At 45.1% G+C, this 19,862-nt stretch overlaps 2 protein-coding genes across 9 annotated transcripts in view; both read right to left on the bottom strand.

Annotated features, from left to right (window-relative positions):
* The window catches only part of BRIP1 (BRCA1 interacting DNA helicase 1), a 148,562-nt gene extending 139,814 nt beyond the window's left edge, over nt 1-8,748 (bottom strand). For 2 of the 4 annotated variants that reach the window (XM_028708133.2, XM_028708130.2), the window contains exons 1-5: nt 8,618-8,747; nt 6,722-6,849; nt 5,587-5,698; nt 2,784-2,972; nt 246-376 (exon numbers count right to left, since the gene is read on the bottom strand). In XM_028708133.2, the coding sequence (XP_028563966.2) occupies nt 246-376; nt 2,784-2,972; nt 5,587-5,698; nt 6,722-6,814 (525 nt within the window). In that variant the 5' untranslated portion in view covers nt 6,815-6,849; nt 8,618-8,747. Of the gene's footprint in view, nt 1-245; nt 377-2,783; nt 2,973-5,586; nt 5,699-6,721; nt 6,850-8,617 lie in introns of all 4 variants that reach the window. The other 2 variants (XM_028708135.2, XM_028708132.2) reach the window with 2 other exon arrangements.
* Nucleotides 8,749-10,869: 2,121 nt separating this feature from the next.
* The window catches only part of INTS2 (integrator complex subunit 2), a 30,416-nt gene continuing 21,423 nt past the window's right edge, over nt 10,870-19,862 (bottom strand). For all 5 annotated transcript variants that reach the window (XM_028707809.2, XM_028707811.2, XM_028707810.2 and 2 more), the window contains exons 20-25: nt 19,626-19,815; nt 16,318-16,614; nt 15,533-15,640; nt 14,552-14,657; nt 14,103-14,279; nt 10,870-13,513 (exon numbers count right to left, since the gene is read on the bottom strand). In XM_028707809.2, the coding sequence (XP_028563642.2) occupies nt 13,344-13,513; nt 14,103-14,279; nt 14,552-14,657; nt 15,533-15,640; nt 16,318-16,614; nt 19,626-19,815 (1,048 nt within the window). In that variant the 3' untranslated portion in view covers nt 10,870-13,343. The remainder of the gene's footprint in view (nt 13,514-14,102; nt 14,280-14,551; nt 14,658-15,532; nt 15,641-16,317; nt 16,615-19,625; nt 19,816-19,862) is intronic.

Genomic DNA, 19,862 nt, shown 5'->3' on the forward strand with positions numbered 1-19,862 from the left:
CTCCGCAAACCTGCTCATTCATCTGCATGCAATTCCTGGTCACTGCAAGCAACCAGACTAGTGCTTAAATACAAGGCTGAACTAATAACAGGCTTCTGTGGGAGAAACAGAAAAAAAAGCAATCAACAGTCTGGTTTGGGTTGTGACTCAGTCCTACTAATCTGTACATTTTTAATTGACGTGCTGATCCATAACTGTTCTAATGGAAACCTGAATTAATTTTGCTAGCAGCAAACTTTACTCACCTGCTGGTCTGTTTCTAATGAACGAATCCTTTTCCTATCTACTATAAAATCATCATCTCCAGCTTCATGCAAAGACGCCTGCTTCTTTGCAGATAGTTTGGAAGCGAGTGTGGTTCTTGAGATCTCGTCTGCTATGGCAACATGTAAAATAGAAAATCCCTATTATTTAGCCATTGTAGAAAAAACAAATCACAACAAACATGGCAAGAATAAAACAGCGCCGCCAGCTACCCACATTATAACAAAACTAGCACACAACAGCACATTAGAAAAGAAGTGAAATGCTAACATTTATAATTGAACTCATTATTATAACCCAAAGCTAGCAAACTCCTCTGCTGGTCAGCAGAAAGATCAGTATGACCTCCCCTTCCCCAACTGCTTTGTTATGAATTTCTAGCTCCATCTGCACAATACATTTAAAGCAGAATCATACCACTATCAGACCCCTAATACACCTTGTAGAGCTACCATTTGCAGAGTGGTTTAATAGTCAATCCCTCATCTCAGAGAAGGTGTGAACTGTAGCTCTGTGAGAGGAATTGGAGCCTCCTAACAACTCTCAGCACCCTTAACAAGTTGTAGTTCCCAGGCTTCTTTGGGGAAGCCATGGATGTTTAAAAAGGTATGATGATGCTTTAAATGTGTAGTGCAGATGAGGCCTCTGTCTTGGGCAGTATACACCGACTCTGCTGCAGCACTGTGTGTTCCAAGGTTTCCACAGCTGGCTGACTAGATTGACACTAGTGCTGCTCCAAAGGGATCCTTCTGATTTGTCCTAATATCACTGAATAGATGCTAGAGAAAAAATTATTCTTTACTGAATCTTATAAAAACCTTTTCCAGCAAAATCTGGAAGCCAAAATAAAAGATAAAACAGCCCTTCAATCCAACATTTTTCATGTCTCTGCTGTAACATTCGCAGCTCCTAATGTAGCAGAGGGGAATCACTGGCCCATAGGTCCAATTAGGCTCACCAAGCCCCTCCATCCCATTTGGCCACAGGGCCAAGCCACACCCAGCTACCACCTATCACAGGGTTTCCCAAACTTGGGTCTCCAGCTGTTTTTGGACAATGCCCATCAACCCTGGCCACTGGTTCTGCTAGCTAGGGATGATGCGAACTGTAGTCCAAAAACAGCTGGAGACCTATGTTTGGGAAACACTGACCTAACATCAGGTATGGGACAGGCAAAGTCACAGCTGCAAACAGTGCCAAATAAAAGTATGGAACTTCTACAAGTTCCAGATCAGAGTCATTCTGCACTTTCAAGAAATAGGTCCTACACTTTGAAACTCCCTGCCCATTGCGCGGGACACGGGTGGCGCTGTGGGTAAAAGCCTCAGCGCCTAGGACTTGCCGATCGAAAGGTCGGCAGTTCAAATCCCCGCGGCGGGGTGCGCTCCCGTTGCTCGGTCCCAGCGCCTGCCAACCTAGCAGTTCGAAAGCACCCCTGGGTGCAAGTAGATAAATAGGGACCGCTTACCAGCGGAAAGGTAAACGGCGTTTCCGTGTGCGGCTCTGGCTCGCAAGAGCAGCGATGTCACGCTGGCCACGTGACCCGGAAGTGTCTCCGGACAGCGCTGGCCCCCGGCCTCTTGAGTGAGATGGGCGCACAACCCTAGAGTCTGTCAAGACTGGCCCGTATGGGCAGAGGTACCTTTAGGCACCTTGATGTATTTTTTTGTGCCTGCTAAAAACTATTTTGTTCCAGCAAGTCTATCCACACATGTAATTTCAACAGACTGTTTATTTTAAACTTCTTAAATGTATTATGTTTTAATAAGGGTATATTTATTAAGTAAACAAACACAAGTAATGGCTTAAAAAGAGCCATTTTTCTTTGCAGCCCCAGTTTTACCTTTGGTTCGCTCCCTATCATGCAGCTTTTGGAATGAACTAAAGATATTTAGGAGTTTCTGAGTGTTTCAGATTCCTTCCAAAAACAGTGACAAGGAAAGGTGTCAAATGCAAAAGGCACACTTCCAACAGTTTCTGTGCTAATTTATTTTTCCTACACCTGACTTCAGCTGACTGGCAGGGGGGTCTGCCCTGCCCACCTGTCAATGCAGCCTGCAAAGGGTTGGGTTATTTTCAAATCCTATCCTCCAGCCAAAAGTGGTTCCTTACAGGGGTCCTAATGCAACAGTTCTGATATTACTGCCCTTCATCTGAGGATCACAGGGCAGCTTACAATATAAAAACACAAAAGTTCATAACCTAGAAATAAATGAAAACAATAACACACACATACGGTTCAAAAGACCATGGTGCCTTGATTCCTATCCCCCCTCGAACGAAATTGTGATTTGAACCTCAGAAGATACTAACCCATATGTCGTGTTACTAACACATCTGACCAATAATCCCAACTTCTCCATTTAAGGCCACCAACTATTGTAAAGCTTTTTGACCTAATTGCCTGGATGCTATATCTTACAATGGGTCTTTGCAAGCTCACCACTGAAGGACATCAATACTGCAGGTGCCCTTCAAAGCAGTCTAAGAAACCTTCCAAGAAGTGGTTTGAAAATTACCTTTGTTTCTTGACTTGGTTCCACTTTTCACGGGTGTCACCGTTCCGCTGTTGGTGAAGGAACAAGATGCGTCTTGGCTCACCGCTACACTGTTCTGGGCCTGAGCTGCATGACAGCGACAGCCGCATGGCATCAAGGTCTCTGGCTTCTTGCATTCCTTTGAACATGGCAAGTCATCAAGCGGTTTGTCTGAAGAGCAAATAGGGGAATATTATTTATCTTCTTTTTAAAACTCCAAGAAAGAGGGAGCCCAATGAAGATCACCTCGGGACCTGATCCAGCTGGACCTCCCCCCACAACAAGAGTCACCCACCAAGAAGTGTTCCAGGTGAGAGGGCTCATGGTGTCACTTGCATGCCGTGACACAGAGAGGTGTGTGTTGGGAACAGTTTACATCAGAAAAGTTTCCAATGCCACAGAGCAGCGGTGGGCAACGTGAGACCCTGGAGCCAAATGCCTGCCAGGCCTGCCTATTTAGCCCTTGGGAGTTTCCCAGTCTACTCGCACCTTTTCCGCCAGCTACATCCCTAATAGGCCCTGCTTCACACCCTCCTTGAGTGCTTTTGTGAGCAGGAATGTATCCTTGATTTTTAATAGTTCTTTTTGCTTGCTTGCTTGGATGGAGGATGGAGAGATATACGTAGTATGTGGGTATCTATGCAGAAACCTCCGACTTTCCTTCCCCGCCCCCCCCAAAGTTAAGAGTCACACCGGATGCTGCACCCACCACTGGCATATCACACACACACACACACACACACACACTGAAACTTGCCCATTAGGGAACACAGTCCTCAAGCTCAGAAAAGTTCCTCAGTCCAATCTTACAAAATTATCTAATTTAGCATTTTTATTTTACTTGTATTTAGGTGGAATCTACATAAAACCACTTTGAAAACGCTTTTTTTTAAAAAAGAGTGTTTTTAAAAATATGGTGTCACATTGTCACATTGTATATTGCACTTAAAACACACTTCATAATCACAGCTTTAAAAGAACAGTAAAAGGGTAAAGGGACCCCTCACCGTTAGGTACAGTAGCAGACGGCTCATCTCGCTTTATTGGCCGAGGGAGCCGGCGTAGAGCTTCCAGGTCATATGACCAGCATGACTAAGCCGCTTCTGGCGAACCAGAGCAGTGCACGAAAACGCCGTTTACCTTCCCGCCGGAGTGGTACCTATTTATCTACTTTGACGTGCTTTCAAACTGCTAGGTTGGCAGGAGCAGGGACCAAGCAACGGGATTCGAACCGCCAACCTTCTGATCAGCAAGCACCTAGGCTCTGTGTTTAGACCACAGCGCCACCCACATCCTTAAAAAAAAAAAAAAAAACCACAGTACCCCAAGCTGATTTTTGCCCCAACCCAAATTTGACCTGAAATATTGTGGGGAATTAAAGCACACTTCATGTAATTTTATTTTGTAGATATCTGCTCTAAATCACTGATGTGGCCATCATTATCAGCACATTGGTGGGTTTGGGGAGTGTATCCAGGAATGCTTTGATTTGCAAACCCCTGTGGGATTTTTAAATTTAAAATTAAGCTCAGTATATAAATAAATAAGTAAAGTGTGTTTTAACGTTCTCAAGCTGAGCAGATATAGGATAAGGCGGTCATTCTGCTGGTGCAGCAACAATGCATCTACTACATCAGGACAGATAAAAGAAAGTGCTTCTTTTTGCAGCAACATAGTTAAATTATGGAACGTGCTCCCACAGTAGGCAGTGGCGGCCACCAGCCTGGAGGATTTTAAAAGAGGACTGGACCAATCCATGGCTATGAATGGCTACTAGCCATCATGGTTATGTTCTGCCTCCATGGTCAGAACCAGTAATGTTTCCAAATACCAGTCACTGGAAACCACTTGGATCCTGGTTGCAGGCTTCCCACAGGTAGCTGGTTTGCCACTGTGAAAACCAGATGCTGGTCTAGATGAGCCACTGGCTTGATCCAGCCGGCTCCTCTTAGGCTCACATTTCACCCCACCCCAGCATACCTGGGCTCTGCCCATCAGTGAGCTCAAATTCAAAATAATCGAAGATGAATTAGGTGGCAGCTCTAGTTATCAAGCAATGAGAATCCAGTAAGGTAACATGCCCAGACTGGACCAGAGTCATGCACTGCGGTGAGCTCAGACCTTACTCAACCTCCTCATCCTTGGAAGGTGGAGCTGCTTTTCCCTCGGATCGTAATTCCTTTTGTGCCCAGGGACCCCCCTGTCCTCCTGAATTGTATGCTAAACATTGCAGCAGAACTCAATAATGAATAAATGACAGTCAACAGCTACTTGAATAATTTACAGACCCAGGGAAAAAGACATCTTCCAGCCAACTGGGCCACATAATTTCAGGCAGCCGAAAATGCATTTCCTATGAACAGGGTGACCAGAGGCAAAGGAACATGGGGAGATCCCAATGCAGATTCAGACCACTGGTCCATCTAGCTTGGTATTGTCTACACTGACTGGCAGCATCTCTCCAGGATTTCAGGCAGGGAGTCTCTCCCAGCCCTATCTGGAGATTCCAGGGATTGAACCTGGGATCTCCCACATGCATAGCAGATGCTCTATGGCTCTTCCCCTCCAAAAAAGGCCAGGGTGGCTCCTGTACCTTTGAGTAAAAGAGGAATTCTCAGCATGAGTTGTTACAGAGGGATAAAAAAGCCCCATCCTCCCTTGCCCTCAAACACCTTCAAATGCCCTGATGATCAAATACTGTCGCCTTTCTAAAATAAGCACAGCCATGGAGACGGGCCTCTCTAGGGAAAAGACTCCAAAGCTGAGACTCTACTAAATGGCTTACCGTAAAGTGACTGTTGCCATGACAATGCAGAGCAAAGCAACGCCAGGCTTTTCCCGCTTCCAGTAGGACTCTCCAACAGGCAGTGCTGCTTGGAGTTGAGCCCCTTCACAATCTGTGAGTAAATAAATATAATAAGCACAGGGGGTTGTAAACCATCTTGAGTGAATGATATTTGTGCAGTAACATTTATTTTAAAATAATATCATTTGAAATATCCAGCACATCCTAAGAAAATATTTGCTCGTTCTGGAGGAAACTATTAGGTTGCAGAGGGGTATGTTTTGTAGGTTCTGATAGTTGCTTCAATAAACCATAGTTCAAACTAGCAGCAGTTCCCAGCACTGATGTTAACAACAAACTGTGGTCAGTTTGCTAGGACACTGAGGAGCAGAGAGGAGTGGGGAACACTCATATCAAAAACTCCAACAGCTTTTTCACACCCTGTTTCAGAGCAGGACTGGAGAACCTGTAGCTTGCAGGTCAAATCAGAACCAGCAGATGTCCCAATTCGCCCATTTTCCCCAACCCTGCTCACCTGTCCCTCACCTGACCTCATATGTGTGGGACAAATGAAGACATGGCTGCTAAGAAACAATCAGGGGCCTTATAGATGAGCAAGGCTTGCTGTAAGTGCCAATCAGTGCTTAGAACACATCCCACAGGGAAACACTTTCTTTGCCTGCAGTATGATTTTAAACTATGTGGGGACAAAGAAGCAGGGTTTGCAGCAGGTGCAAATTCTGTTTCTTTTACCAGCGCAATTTGATTTCATAGGGTAAAGGCTTCACCTGATGTCAGGTGATGGACAGGTGGGCAGTCCCACCCACCTGTCAAAGTGGCCCAGAGGCATTGGGAGAAGTCTGGATTAAGTCTGCCGCAGTTTAGAGCTATGTCCAAACCAGACTAAGATATGAGCATTATTGCAAATTTCATTCTCAGTTCTGTAAACATTTCTAATTGTTTTGGGTCTGAGGTTTGCATTTGAAAAGCAAGCAAGCAAACAAACCCAAAAACAAAACTCAACCATAAAACAGAGATTTTAGAAAACATTTTAAAATGAAGACTACTAGAAAAGGTTGAGAAATCTGATTTACTTGACTGTAACTACAAATCTCATTGCAATGAATAAACTTACTGCATTCATCATAGCAAGCTGTGAAGGGTATGCCTTGCAAGGGAAGAGAATTTTCACACCTCCAATGGTGTATTCTGACGCTGATGAAGCCATAACTACATTGAGTTTTCAGAATTCTTGATTAAAATCTGCAAGATTTAAAAAAAAACACAAAGCTGTTCTAAATGATGCATAGGATGCTGTAGGAACATAGCAAAAGCCACAAAGAACGAGAGAAAAATAAATGCAAATTGCTTGCGACTAGTAAGACATTTCATTCAGTCTTACATGAAGTTAGACCATTGGTCCATCTAGCTCAGTACTGCCTAAAATGACTGGCAGTAGCTCTCTAGGATTTCAGACATGGGCTCTTTCCAAGGCTGACCTGGAGATTCCAGTGACTTGGGACGTTTCTTTTCCTGTGAAGCACGTGATCAAACACTGAGCATTTGTCCCCCACCTAAAAATAAAGTTTGTGTCCTCATGCCTCTGGATAAAGGGCTGAATTACACAGGAAGCTGCTTTACACCCAGTAAGACCATCAGTCCGTGTAGCTCTGTATTATCTACATTGACTGGCAGCAGTTCTCCAGGATTTCAGTTAAATATCTTTCACAATCTTACCTTCACTTTGTAAACCACTTTATTTATTTACAATTAAATAGTATACAAATTATGTTAAAATATAATAGATGGTAATCAAATTTATGTATCAACCTTCCTCTCAGGATGGTACACAAGAAGCTAAAATGCAAAACAGCAATAATAATGGAAAGTAATCAATTATTTCAACAAAACCACTGTACGAAAGAGTAACCACACAAAAAACCAAGAACATTTTTTTAAAACCTGCTAGTTCCTAGTGTGTGCAATTGTAGCTATGAGTTTCTGGCTTTTGTGTGTCTGTGTATTAAAAAAAAAGAAAGAGGGGTGATGTCCAAAATGTGCCCAAATGGATGTTGTTGTACCTCATGCCCTAAGATTTATTCTCCCAGAGTTTTGGGTTGGATGAGCCTGGCAGGGGGGTGAGGCTCTTCCCCATCACCCCCCCGCCTCAAAACTGAAGGAAACTTTGTGCCAGAGGAGATTAAATTTCTATTCCACCCTTCCACTCAAAGGAGTCTAGACCAACCGGCAACACAATAATAAAATAAATGTTCACGTCGCTTCAGGACTGCATACCCCAAAATGCCCATAAAATATTTCAGGCCATCTTTGTGCATAAGGGTAATAACAAGAGGTTGGTGTTTTTTTTAAAAAATCTGTCTTACAGAAATGCTTGGGGGTTTTTTTAAAAATCAAGAATCAAAACACTCACGTGTCTGGTTTTTATTTTTAATGGCTTGTGAAATGCTCAGTATCACCGTAGCAGCCAAAGTTAGCCCTACTCCTAAGTAAGCCATGGAAAGTAATATGCCTGACTAACTTAGGTCCATTGATTTCAATAGGCCCACACTCAAAACTAGAACTTAGTTGGTTTCACATGGCCGTTTAATAAGTAACAGCAACCAACTTGTGTGTGGAAAGAAAAGCAGGGGAAGAAAGCAAATTTTGTCCCACTCAGCCATAGCTGGAGGAGACCCAGTGTGAAATGTTTTTAGGACAACTGTTATGTGGGTTTTGATCACCACCTCAGAATTCATGTTATTTGAATTATGATTTATAAATAGCGGAGGGGGGGATGAGAGAGAGAAACGCCGCTTTTCTTTCCTCCTAAACTTACGAGGGTTTATATACATAAATATACAAGGAGAGATAATCGGGCAGAAATTAACGGTCAACATACGCTCCCCCCCCTCAAAAAAAGGATGGAAAAGCTAAGGGATCCTCCCCCCCCCTCTCCTCTTGCGAGTTGGACTCGCCCAGCACGCGCGTATCAAGCCCAGGCCCGCGCGCGCAGAAGAGCCACACTTTTTACCTCAGGAATCGGGTTCTCTTCGGTTTAGACAAGCCCTCCTTCCCGCCTGTTTTTCCGCATCGCACGGCGCCCGTCTCCATCCGGCACCTCAGCCAATCACTGGCGAGACACGGGCTGCCGCCGGCCAATCCAAAGGCGCGAGCGGATCCAATCCAAACGTCCTGGGATTATTCTATTCGGAACTCATCGCTTGGCGTGTCTTCCGGGTTCCTGCTGTTGCCTAGGTAGCCGCTCGGTTAGTGCGGCCTACCTGAATTTCAGGCGTCTCTGCCTCCTCCCCTAAATTTCCCAAGGTGGAGATTCTCTGGCCATCGCTTACCACACTTTTGAATGATGTCTGTGCCATGTTTCGTGACAAAAACCCCATAAATCATCATAATCGAATCGTAGAATTGGCAAGGACCCCAGGGTCATCTAGTCCAGCCCTTCAGTCATAGGCATAGCCAGGATTTATGGGGGGGGGGGGGCGGCAGTACATCAGTTATTTTTATTGATTTACTTGATGGGGGCACTCTGCCCATTATACCAGGGGTCAGCAAACTTTTTCAGCAGGGGTCTGGTCCACTGTCCCTCAGACCATGTGAGGGGCCGGACTGGATTTTGAAGGGGGAAAAAAGAATTCCTATGCCCCACAAATAACCCAGAGATGCATTTTAAATAAAAGCACACATTCTACTCATGTAAAAACACCAGGCAGGCCCCACAAATCACCCAGAGATGCATTTTAAATAAATGGACACCTACTCACGTAAAAACACGCCGATTCCCGGACCGTCCATGGCCCAGATTTAGAAGGCGATTGGGCCAGATCCGGCCCCCGGGCCTTAGTTTGCCTACACATGCATTACACCATACTGCCTCTTAAAATCAATTAACTTGCACTTAATACTAATAAAATCAATGGGAAGAAAGGTAGTTTCTCAAGTGCCACGCATCTCAATGATCAGAAAAAATGGACTGTAGCTTATTAAGTTTGGTTAGGAAGGTCACAAGAGAGAGGCGGTAGTCACTCCTATATTAAAATCACAGCTACATGCTTAAAATGGTCACTTTCTATCCTAAGGTTACCAGACATCCCCATTTCCTGGGGACAGTCCCCAGATTTACAAATCAGTCCTCTGACAAAATCCATCTATTTAGTAGGAAGTTGAAAAGTGTCCCCAGATTCATTGAAAAAAATCTGGTAAATTCATTCTATCACAATGTGCAATATAGATTCCTCCACTTTCCTCTTTGGAGAGGACTTTTGATGGATATTTTTGGCAGAGGTTGTCATCAATTAGCTGACAGCGACATCTTGTGGTTGGCATGAGTTTTTCATTTTTTAAAACACTGCATTGCTTCTGCCGATTTTTTGCTTTGTTTCTCGTACAGCCAAAACAACGTTGCCCTAGTGCTGGTAATGGATTGTGTGTTTTATGTACTACTGTTTTTTACTAGCTTCTTATCCTTCTTAATGGAGTATGCCAGGGATTGAACCTGGCACCTTCTGCATGCAGAGAGTTCTCAACCCACTGAGGTCTGCTCCCAGCTACCACTCCTCTCTGAAGTTGTAGCTCCTTGGGAAGATCACCATTTGAACCTGTAACTGGTTGTAATGTTCCAGAGTTTTATTAAGCAATAATCGCAGTTCACAAGGCTTCACTTGTTACACAGGTAACCCGTGGTCTTCTGCATCTAGGAGATGCCATTTTCTTCATTTTTATTGCACAAGTTTGCATCTGAGAAATGTACAGGAAGTATTGATTCCATATGTGAAACACCACTCTGCATAACTTTCATATCTGCATTCACATAAGGTTACCACTCTCCTAAAGAATTATCCACCTACTCTGACTTGAACTGTGAGCAACCCTTTCAGAACCCAGAATATGCATGAAGATTCAATAGGCAAGACACAGCTGATGATGCCACAAGTTGCATACAAGTTATCATTACAGAAAACATGTGTGATGTGCAACAGAATGTTGCAGCATGATGTACTCCTGTACCGAATTCCAGCCAATCGACCAAAGCCAATAATTTTCTATTCAATTTCCCACCCCCATTTTCCCAACCTTTCTAACAGTCCATTTGCTGTACTTTTGCAAACCTTTGTGTCCTCACAAGTCTCTTGATTCTTCCCCCTTTTTGTGTATGGGTGGCTCCGTTTGGACTCCTTACGGATGCATGCTCAGAGAATAAGCTTGCTATTATTATATAAGACATATACATGATGATATACAGTATATATATCAAGACAGACAACGAGCTGGAACAGTACAAATGTTTATAAGAAACGCACAATGTCCACTGGGTCTTCATTGAAATAAAATGCTCCCAATGGTATATAAAAATATTACAAGCCTAAGAAAACCAGAAGGCATGAAAACATATGTACACATTTTACAAGAGTCTAAGAAATCACTCTCTTCCAGTCGGCTAAAATATTTAAAAACTGTATTTTAAGAAGGTAATACTGGCATATAGAATTGGGTGTTATCCAATGCATAGTAGACCCACTTAATAGACATGACTTAGGTTCATTGATTTCAGTGGGTCTACTCTGAGTAGGATTTAGCTGTATACAATATAACCTCAGCCGAAAATGTAGCCAAAGGAGGTTTCAGAACAGCACTGTCAGGATCAACCTGGTGGTTTCACTGAAGAATTAAACAACAGTGATGAAGAATTTTAAAATCAAACAGGAGGCAACTGACCATCTTTGAAGAGGACAGAGGCAGTTTTTACTCTTTTGCCCTACACTGACTGATCCCTATACCATATAATTGCAACATCCAACCCCTTTTGTGTACCTGAACCATGAAGGCCCTTCTGCATTCAATGACTGCCTTGGATGTCCCACTAAACCATGGTTAAAAATAAACTATTTCACATGAACAATGAGTGTGGTGGTATGTGCTCTGCTCAAAAGTCTCCATTCTGTTCCTCCATCGGGGAGGATACCAGCACTCGCAGCCTTGTTTCCCTCAAACAAACCACAAACAGTATGCCAAGAACAAAACTTAAGCTTGGAGAGGAAAAACCACAAGCGCTGGTTAGCACATGATGTGAAGCCAGTCTCTGGTTTCTTTCTTTCCTGGTGCAAAGGAGCAGGATGGAGCAAAGGCAGTGACTTTTAACAAGAGTTTAAATGTGACGGCCAAACCAAGCTATTGCGCAAAAACACACACAGAAAATGGTACAGATCTGCATATGTACTTGGAAGATTGCACCTGATTATTAGGGAGAGGCGTTCCGCTACTAAAATGGTAACTTCTAAGCAATAATAATAATAATAAGCAGGATATGTGAAGGACTTCCTAACTGGACCACTGAAACAGCCATCTGAGATGCAATTCTTTTTACCTAAATCAACTAGGACTAAAAACTTGAGGGTTCTTGACTTACAAAAGGATCACTTCAGAAATATTTGCTCCCCGTTGTTGGCGAGGAAAAACATGAACATTGCTTCAGGCTTCGCATGTCAATTTTTTACACTCCGAGAATTAGCACACCGTAAGAGAGTCAAGACACCCCACATCTTTCCTTAAAAGCCGTACTGAGATTAAAAAACCCCCAAAACAAACTGAGCTTAGCTCTGTGCTACCTGAACACATATCAGAACTTATTTTTGACACAGCAACATCACAACAATAAAAATGCATTTCAATAAAACTGCTTTTGGTACTTTCCCCCAAGCAGGCATCTCTAAACATATTGAACAGCCAAGTTTACACAGTGCTTTTAAAAACATGATTTTAGGGTTTATTCCCCCCTCCCCCAGAAAAATCTGCAGCAAAATTCACGTTTGCCAAAGATACTATAAAATGTTGGTACTTAAAAACTGGAAATTTGACTAGGAAACAAAGCATTAGTTGTGAGGGAGTCATAGACAGCTGGGGACCTGGGTGCAAAATCTGAGAAATGGAAAATTGCCAGCTGACCCATCAACTCACCTGCTGCCCCTCCTAATGGCTAAGAAGAACTTCGCAGTCCCAGCCAACCACCACATAGCCACTTCGGGTGAGGCCAAAATTCTGTTGCATTGATCAAGAGTTTCCTACTGCCCCCTTTCCTAAAAAATATACCCCTGCTGACCACTCTGGGACTTTCAAACCTCAGCTGGCTCTGCGCAAGCAAATAGGGGCAACAAGAAAGAAACCCCCACCAAAATTGACCCAGTGGGGCCTACCACTACATGCAGACTTTTACTTTAAACAATCAAAAAAGTTGCATCTCTCTCTCTCTCTCTCCCCCCAGTTCCTTTCAAACTGTCCTTGTTCATTTCACAAACCAGCCTTCACCTCTGGAGCATCTGCTTGAATGGAAGTTGTCCCACAGATTTCAGACTGTGGTTCGGCTTTAACTCAGGACACAGGGCGGAAGAGAACCATCTGAGACACTGAAGAAGTAGAAAATGGCAGGGTAGCAATTTCTCTGTTTCACAAACACACACTAGGTCAGCTTTTGCAAGCCTCTCACCTCGGAAAACCACCAAATATGGATTCCGGAAGGAGTTGACACGGAGACCACTGCAAAAACCTTAAGATGCTTTCACTGAAAGCGGCGTTTGTCTGCTGCATCCACAACTTTGCATTAAAGCTAATGAAAAATATACAGTTTCCTTCCAAGCCAATTCGTAGCTTCACTTTGGCCTGGAAAGGTTCAGTTTGGAATTTACCAACTAGAAGTCAGCATCCGCTACCAAGTACCCAGCGACGGCCCTTTCCATTTTGGGCGCACCTTAAACTCCACCGACACTCATGTTAATTATTTCGATGAAAGTATTTTCGATACACTGGCATAGCTGGACGTTGGGGTCCAAGCTGCTGGTGTCTCCCGGTCCAGTTTTATGACCCGGCTCTTTGTGAAGTCTTGTTCGCTCGTACGGTTTCTCCTTCAGTTGCTGGAGACCTGGGGGACAAGTCAAGGCATTGCAAAGTGAAGTGGCACTTAAGGTAAAAAAAAATAAAATCAAATATTTATGTACTTTGAGGCAGCAAAGGAAAGGGTAGAAACTTGGTGGCAGTGCCAATTATCATTCTTATTTTAGAAAAAACAAGTCTCCAAGTGACTCATGCTGAGTAAACAAAAGGCTCCAGGTTTTACTCCTGGAATCTCCAGTTTAAAACGCACCAGGAAGCAGGAGATGAGGAAGACCTGTATTCTGTCTTGGACCCTGCAGAGCTGCTACCAGCCAGAGTAGACGGGCAAACAGACTTACAAAGCAGTTTACAAAGCAGATTTGCATGACTTCTCTCCTTGTGGGCAGGTACAAGGAGATGTTCAGAACAGGCCATGAAACCTCATCCCAGACCATGCAAACCTTAATCAATGGCACTCCTCTGATGGCCAAGATTTTAGCCACACGATGTTCATGTGTTTCTAAGTGTACCTTATTCTCCGCAAATGGACAATGTGGTGCTGAATTTTCAGCATTCAGAGGAGCTGTTCTAAGGAGCAATCAGCACGCCAATCACGTCTGTCCAGCACAAATACTTACGCGTAATGATTGGGTCAAAATCCCTCGTCTCTGTGGCGACGTCTGAAGCACAAACCTGCCCGATCTGGATGAGCAGGGACATGATATCCTCATAGAGGGGAGGGAAGGCTTGGCAGAAGGAGACCAGGCAGGGCAGGGTGGGGACGAAAAAGGTGTAGCGCTTTGCCTCGGTTAAAACTGGAGAGACAAAAGGATGCGCTTTTAAAAACGGGACAGATCCAAACAATGAGAGCCACCATTTAAAGAGGCACACAATTTAAACACATACACACAGACTGCATTTCATACACAGAACTTCAAAGCAACCCTGCCAACATTTTGGGGAATCCACAAATTCTGTGCCCTCTTCTATATAATTGCAAAGTGGCGACTCGCATACGTGGGCAAGCAACCACTGGCTTAATGCACATAAGGTGAATATCTAGGCTTTCCATACGTTCAACAATTACCTGTTAGCAGCGTCCCCATGACATTGATAGCCAAGCGAGCCACACTGAGGGATTTCGGCAGAGCGTACTGAATACATAAGTAAGAAAGTAACTGGATGGCAAAAATCTGGAAGACAAGAGAGCGGGGAAAGTATATAAAAGAAGCAGTAGGGTTTTGTTTTGTTTTGTTTCTAAAGTTAGACTATCCTGTGTGAAGTTTTATTGTGCATTAAAATCAGAAGTACCCTACACTCCTACACAGACATCAACACATGCAAATATTTGTTTATACATAATTGTTATCTATAATCCCATAGGTGGGAGAAACCCATATGGGCTACAATCAGCAGCTGCACACAGAAGACCCAAGAGGTGCTCACAATACTTGTTTGTTTGTCTACTTACTTGCTGCTTCTATGCTATGTATTTCTGCAGCATATGTGCCAAAATGGCTTCTAAGTGATTTACAACTATTAAATCAGTATGCTATTAAAATGAACAGCAACAAATCCACTGGGGCATTAAAACATCCTAAATTAAAACAAACAATAAAACAAACTATAAAGTTTTTAAAAAATCAGATAAACAATAAAATTAGAAGTTTGGTGACAGGGAAGGGTTGCCTAAACAGGTGTCTTCAGGGGCCGGCGGAATGCTGATACTGATGGAACCTCTCCTATTTCATCAGGGCGGGCATTCCACCACCACAGGTGCCACGGGTGAAAAAGCCTGCCTCTGTGTTACCACAATATACAAAGCCCATCTGGCATTTCCCTAGCAAATGAAGATAACTACCACCGCTAGACCTAAAGGAAGCATGCATAAGGGGCAGTGCTTGGATGCTTTGAACCAGGGCTGAATACGGGATCTGTCCTTCCAATGACAGGGAGCAGGACGGGTTGGGGAGGGAGCAGCTGTCTCTCTCTCTCTCTCTCTCTCTCTCTCTCTCTCTCTCTCTCTCTCACACACACACACACACACACACACACACACACTAACTACCTGTTTCTCCAGTTCAGGCTGAGCAATCAGTTCAGGTATGAAGTCCAAGCAGATGTGCATGGATGGGATGCCCGCCACTGTCAGGCCAAGCAGCTCGTACGGATACCCCTGTTTGAACAAAAGAGGGAAAAGGTATCAGAGAGAGACCGCGATATCAGGGTTGCACCATGAGAAGATTAATCAAGGAGTTGGAAAGAAGCCACCTGGTTCCAACTACAGTGGACACTCGGGTTGCGAACATGATCCGTGCGGGAGGCACGTTCGCAACCCGTAGCATCCGCAACCCACAGCACCACATCTGTGCATGTGTGGGTTGCGATCTGGTGCTTCTGCGCATGCGCAACCGCCGAAACCCAGAAGTAACCCATTCCGGTACTTCCAGGTTTCGGCGAGTACATAACCCGGAAAAACGCAACCTGAAGCATCTGTAACCTGAGGTATGACCGTATGGTGTGTAATCTTGCCCACATTTTAGTATGAGCAAGAAGAGCTTACTGTATCAGGCTAGTGGCCCTTCTGCGCCAGCATCCTCACAGTGGTCCATTGGATGCCTGGTGGGAAACCCGCAAGCACAACGCAAGCACAAGAGCATCTTCCCCTCCTGAGATCTTCAGCAACTGGTATTCTGAAGCATGACTGGAGGCAGAAGACACCTCGGTCTGCTCCTGACCTTTGCCCACTCAGAGCTGCCTGTGGTCCGCTGATCTTGCCACTGGTTCCAGCACTGGACCAGAACACAACAGACAACACACCCTGTGAATGAGGCAGGAAGCACAGCCACACACCTGGAAGTGAACTAGCTTGGCAATGTTGGGGTCGGCAATGAACATCTGGTGCAGGAGGCAGCAGATGAGGCACTGGACCTCCCGCAGGTTGCAGAGGAGACTCTTCTCTTCCTTCTCCCCATTTCCCTCCACCTCCATCTCCTCCTCCTCCTCTTCTTTCAGTTTCTTCTTCCGAGGGCTGGAGTTGGCAGCTCCTGGGATGCCCTTCTGCTGCCGGCCACAGCTGTTGTTGATCAGGGGCTTCTCTTCTTCCATAGGCAAGCAGATCTCCAGAAGAATCTGGACCGCGGCGCTATCCTGGACAGCAAGCGAGAGAAGGCAAAGGACAAGTGGCAACCCACAAGGACCCACAGGAAGATGTAGTATACAGGTCTTGAAAGACCTACACTGGCTCCCAGTACGTTTCTGAGCGCAATTCAAAGTGTTGGTGCTGACCTTTAAAGCCCTAAACGGCCTCGGTCCAGTATACCTGAAGGAGCGTCTCTACCTCCATAGTTCTGCCCGGACACTGAGGTCCAGCGCCGAGGGCCTTCTGGCACTTCCCTCATTGCAAGAAGCCAAGTTACAGGGAACCAGGCAGAGGGCCTTCTCGGTAGTGGCACCCGCCCTGTGGAACGCCCTCCCACAAGATGTCAAAGAGAAAAATAACTACCAAACATTTAGAAGACATCTGAAGGCAGCCCTGTTTAAGGAAGCTTTTAATGTTTAATAGTTTATTGTATTCTAGTGTTTTGTTGGAAGCCGCCCAGAGTGGCTGGGGAAACCCAGCCAGATGGGCGGGGTATAAATAATAATTTATTATTATTACAGAACCAGACCGTTGGTCCATCTAGCTCAGTATTGTGCCTACACTGACTGGCAGCAGCTCTTTGGAATATCAGACGGGGGTCTCTCCTAGTCCTACCTGGAAATTGAACCTAGGATCATCTACATGTGAAGCAGAAGTTCTATTCTGAGGTGTGGCCCTTCCTCTCCACATTAAACCACGGTTTAGTGTTGCAAACAGGCCCCAGGCTCCGCAGTCTCCCCTACCCCCAAACTTGTTTCTCTTTTTGTGAGTGGGTGTTGGAGATTTCCATTCCCAGTTTCGCAGCAAACCATCGTTATGCCATTTTCCAAGTCCATTCAGCTCAGCACTGTGCCTACACTGGCTGGCAGTGGCTCTTTCAGACAAGGGTCTCACCCTGAGATCGCAAGGATTGAGCCTGGGACCTTGTGAATGCAAAGCAGGTGCTCTGAGACACAGCCATGGCTCCATCTCTCAAACACTTGGGGGGATTGAATGGCTTTTTCTGAAAGAGGACAGGGTTCAAGCCAGCCAGCCATGACCAGATGTACTCCACAATCTGCCACATTTTGCTGCAGACCCTAACTGGTTTGCTTGAATTGGCTGTTGTGCAAATTCAGGGCAGGGAGCAGCCTGTGATAAAAGCAGGATGCTGCAATAACCAGAGTTCTTAACAAACAGAAGAGGGGAAGGGGAAATTAGGTGACCCAAATTCTGCTGCAAGAAAAGGCTGGATTCCACAATCTGAATCAATTATGCAAAACTCCGCATCATTCCCCTAGTCCCTCCCACCCCATTTTTATTCCGCATCAAAGCAAATGGAGATCACCGAAGTCCCGCTCACAGCCGCTGGAAATCCCAAAAACAATAAGCAAATAACAAACAGAAGCGGGGAAGGGGAAATTAAGTGACCCAAATTCTGCTGCAAGAAAAGGCTGGATTCCGCAATCTTTATCAATTACGCAAAACTCTGCATCATTCCCCTAGTCCCTCCCACCCCAATTTTATTCCCCATCAAAGCAAAGAGCAATGGAGATCACCGAAGGCCCACCCACAGCCGCTGGAAATCCCAAAAACAATAAGCAAGGGCTGGAAAACCTCTGACCCTTCAGAAGCTGTTGGACTTCAACTCCCATCAGCCCCAGCCAGTGTACTCATTGCACAGAGGGGACAGGAGTTGTAGTTCAGCAATATCTGGAGGGCCACAAGTTCCCTGGTCTAGGCAGACAGGCAGACATTTGCAGCACTTTTGAACTGAGCACTGTGGGATAGAAACGTAACCATCTTCAAAATCACTTGTTCCGGATACTGCTGCTGCTGCTATCTATTCAGCACCCTTTGCTCAACTGAACAAGTGAGGGTCGTGGGGGGCTCTGATGCAGTTTACACCCAGCTTTGCAAGCAGGCAGAACTCAGAAGAGACTGAGACCGACTGGCGAAGCCCCCTGCCGGCTTCCTTTTGTTGGCTCATCAAAAGGCTGCAGTTTGCAAAGCTGATTGCTCAGTCCTCTTGCCGCAGCTGGAGGCAAGTTGGAAGCAGTTAAGAGGGGGGGGGGGGAGAGAAAGTAAGAAAACTGGAGGGGATCTAGTCAAAAGGAAGGCAGGGGGGACAAGAAGGACAAGAAGTGGCAAAATTGACCATTCTTCCTCTCTCTTGGAGGGAGAGAGAGATACCTGCTGCTTTTGGTGAGAGGCATTCCAAGGAATGGTCCAGCAAGGAGACCTCCCTTTGCATTCCTTCATGCTCTCTTGCCCCGGGTGTCACAGAGGGTAAAACAACACTCACAAGGGGTGGCAAGAAGGAAGTGGAGTGAGAACAAAGGGAGGTCAGCGGAGAGAAAAGGGCTACTCTGGGAGGAGAGGCCTGCCCTTCCCCAGCTGCACAATGGGCAGAAGATGTGACTCAGCTGGCAGCTCACATGGAGGTGACCTTTTGCAGAATACAAAAAAAATTTGAAGTTTTCAAGTTTGTGTGATTATCTTGTGAACCGCCCAGAGACCTGCTAGTATACAGTGATATACAAATTTAATTAATAATAATAATAATAATAATAATAATAATAATAATCCCGATCTCCTTGTGTGAATGTCTGAGAACTGGGTTGGATTGACAGAGGCGGAAGGGACTGTGAGGTTCATCTAGTCCAACCCCCCTGCAATGCAGGAATATGCAGCTGTCCCATATGGAGATCAAACCTGCAACCTTGGCGTTATCATCACCATGTTCTAAATCTAACCAATGGAACTATCCAGGTTGGATCACCAGCCCTTGCTTGAGCCCCTGGCAAAGCGCTGTCTTGCAAAAATGCTTGGAAAAGGGGGATCTTCAAGTGCAAGGCATAAAAAACCACCTGACTTGGTGGTGGTGGTTTTTCCTCTCTCTCTCTCTCTCTCTCTCTCTCTCTCTCTCTCTCTCTCTCTCTCTTTCCTTTTTTTTTTTTTTTTTTTTTTTTTTTTTTTTTTTTTTTTTTTTGCTCAGGTAAGATTACAGATCACAGGTGAGGAGCAGTTGCAGAATTACCTGGGCAGCCAGCAGGGCATTTTTCAGTTCTTCCCGGGTGACTTCTGGGGCCTCCAAGCCCATCAAGTTGTTTTGGGACGGCCTGATGTCCTGATCCGCCGTTTCCTTGAGATGGGCGCTCAGGAAGGCTTTCGACGCAAGAAGGTAGCCGTTCAGCATGTGGAGAGTGATATCCATCAGAGGGGGGCACCTAAGGGCATGAAGCCAGGGGAGGAGAGAGAGAGAGAGAGAGAGAGA

Source organism: Podarcis muralis, chromosome 15 (genome assembly GCF_964188315.1).
Source record: "Podarcis muralis chromosome 15, rPodMur119.hap1.1, whole genome shotgun sequence".
NCBI lineage: Eukaryota > Metazoa > Chordata > Lepidosauria > Squamata > Lacertidae > Podarcis > Podarcis muralis.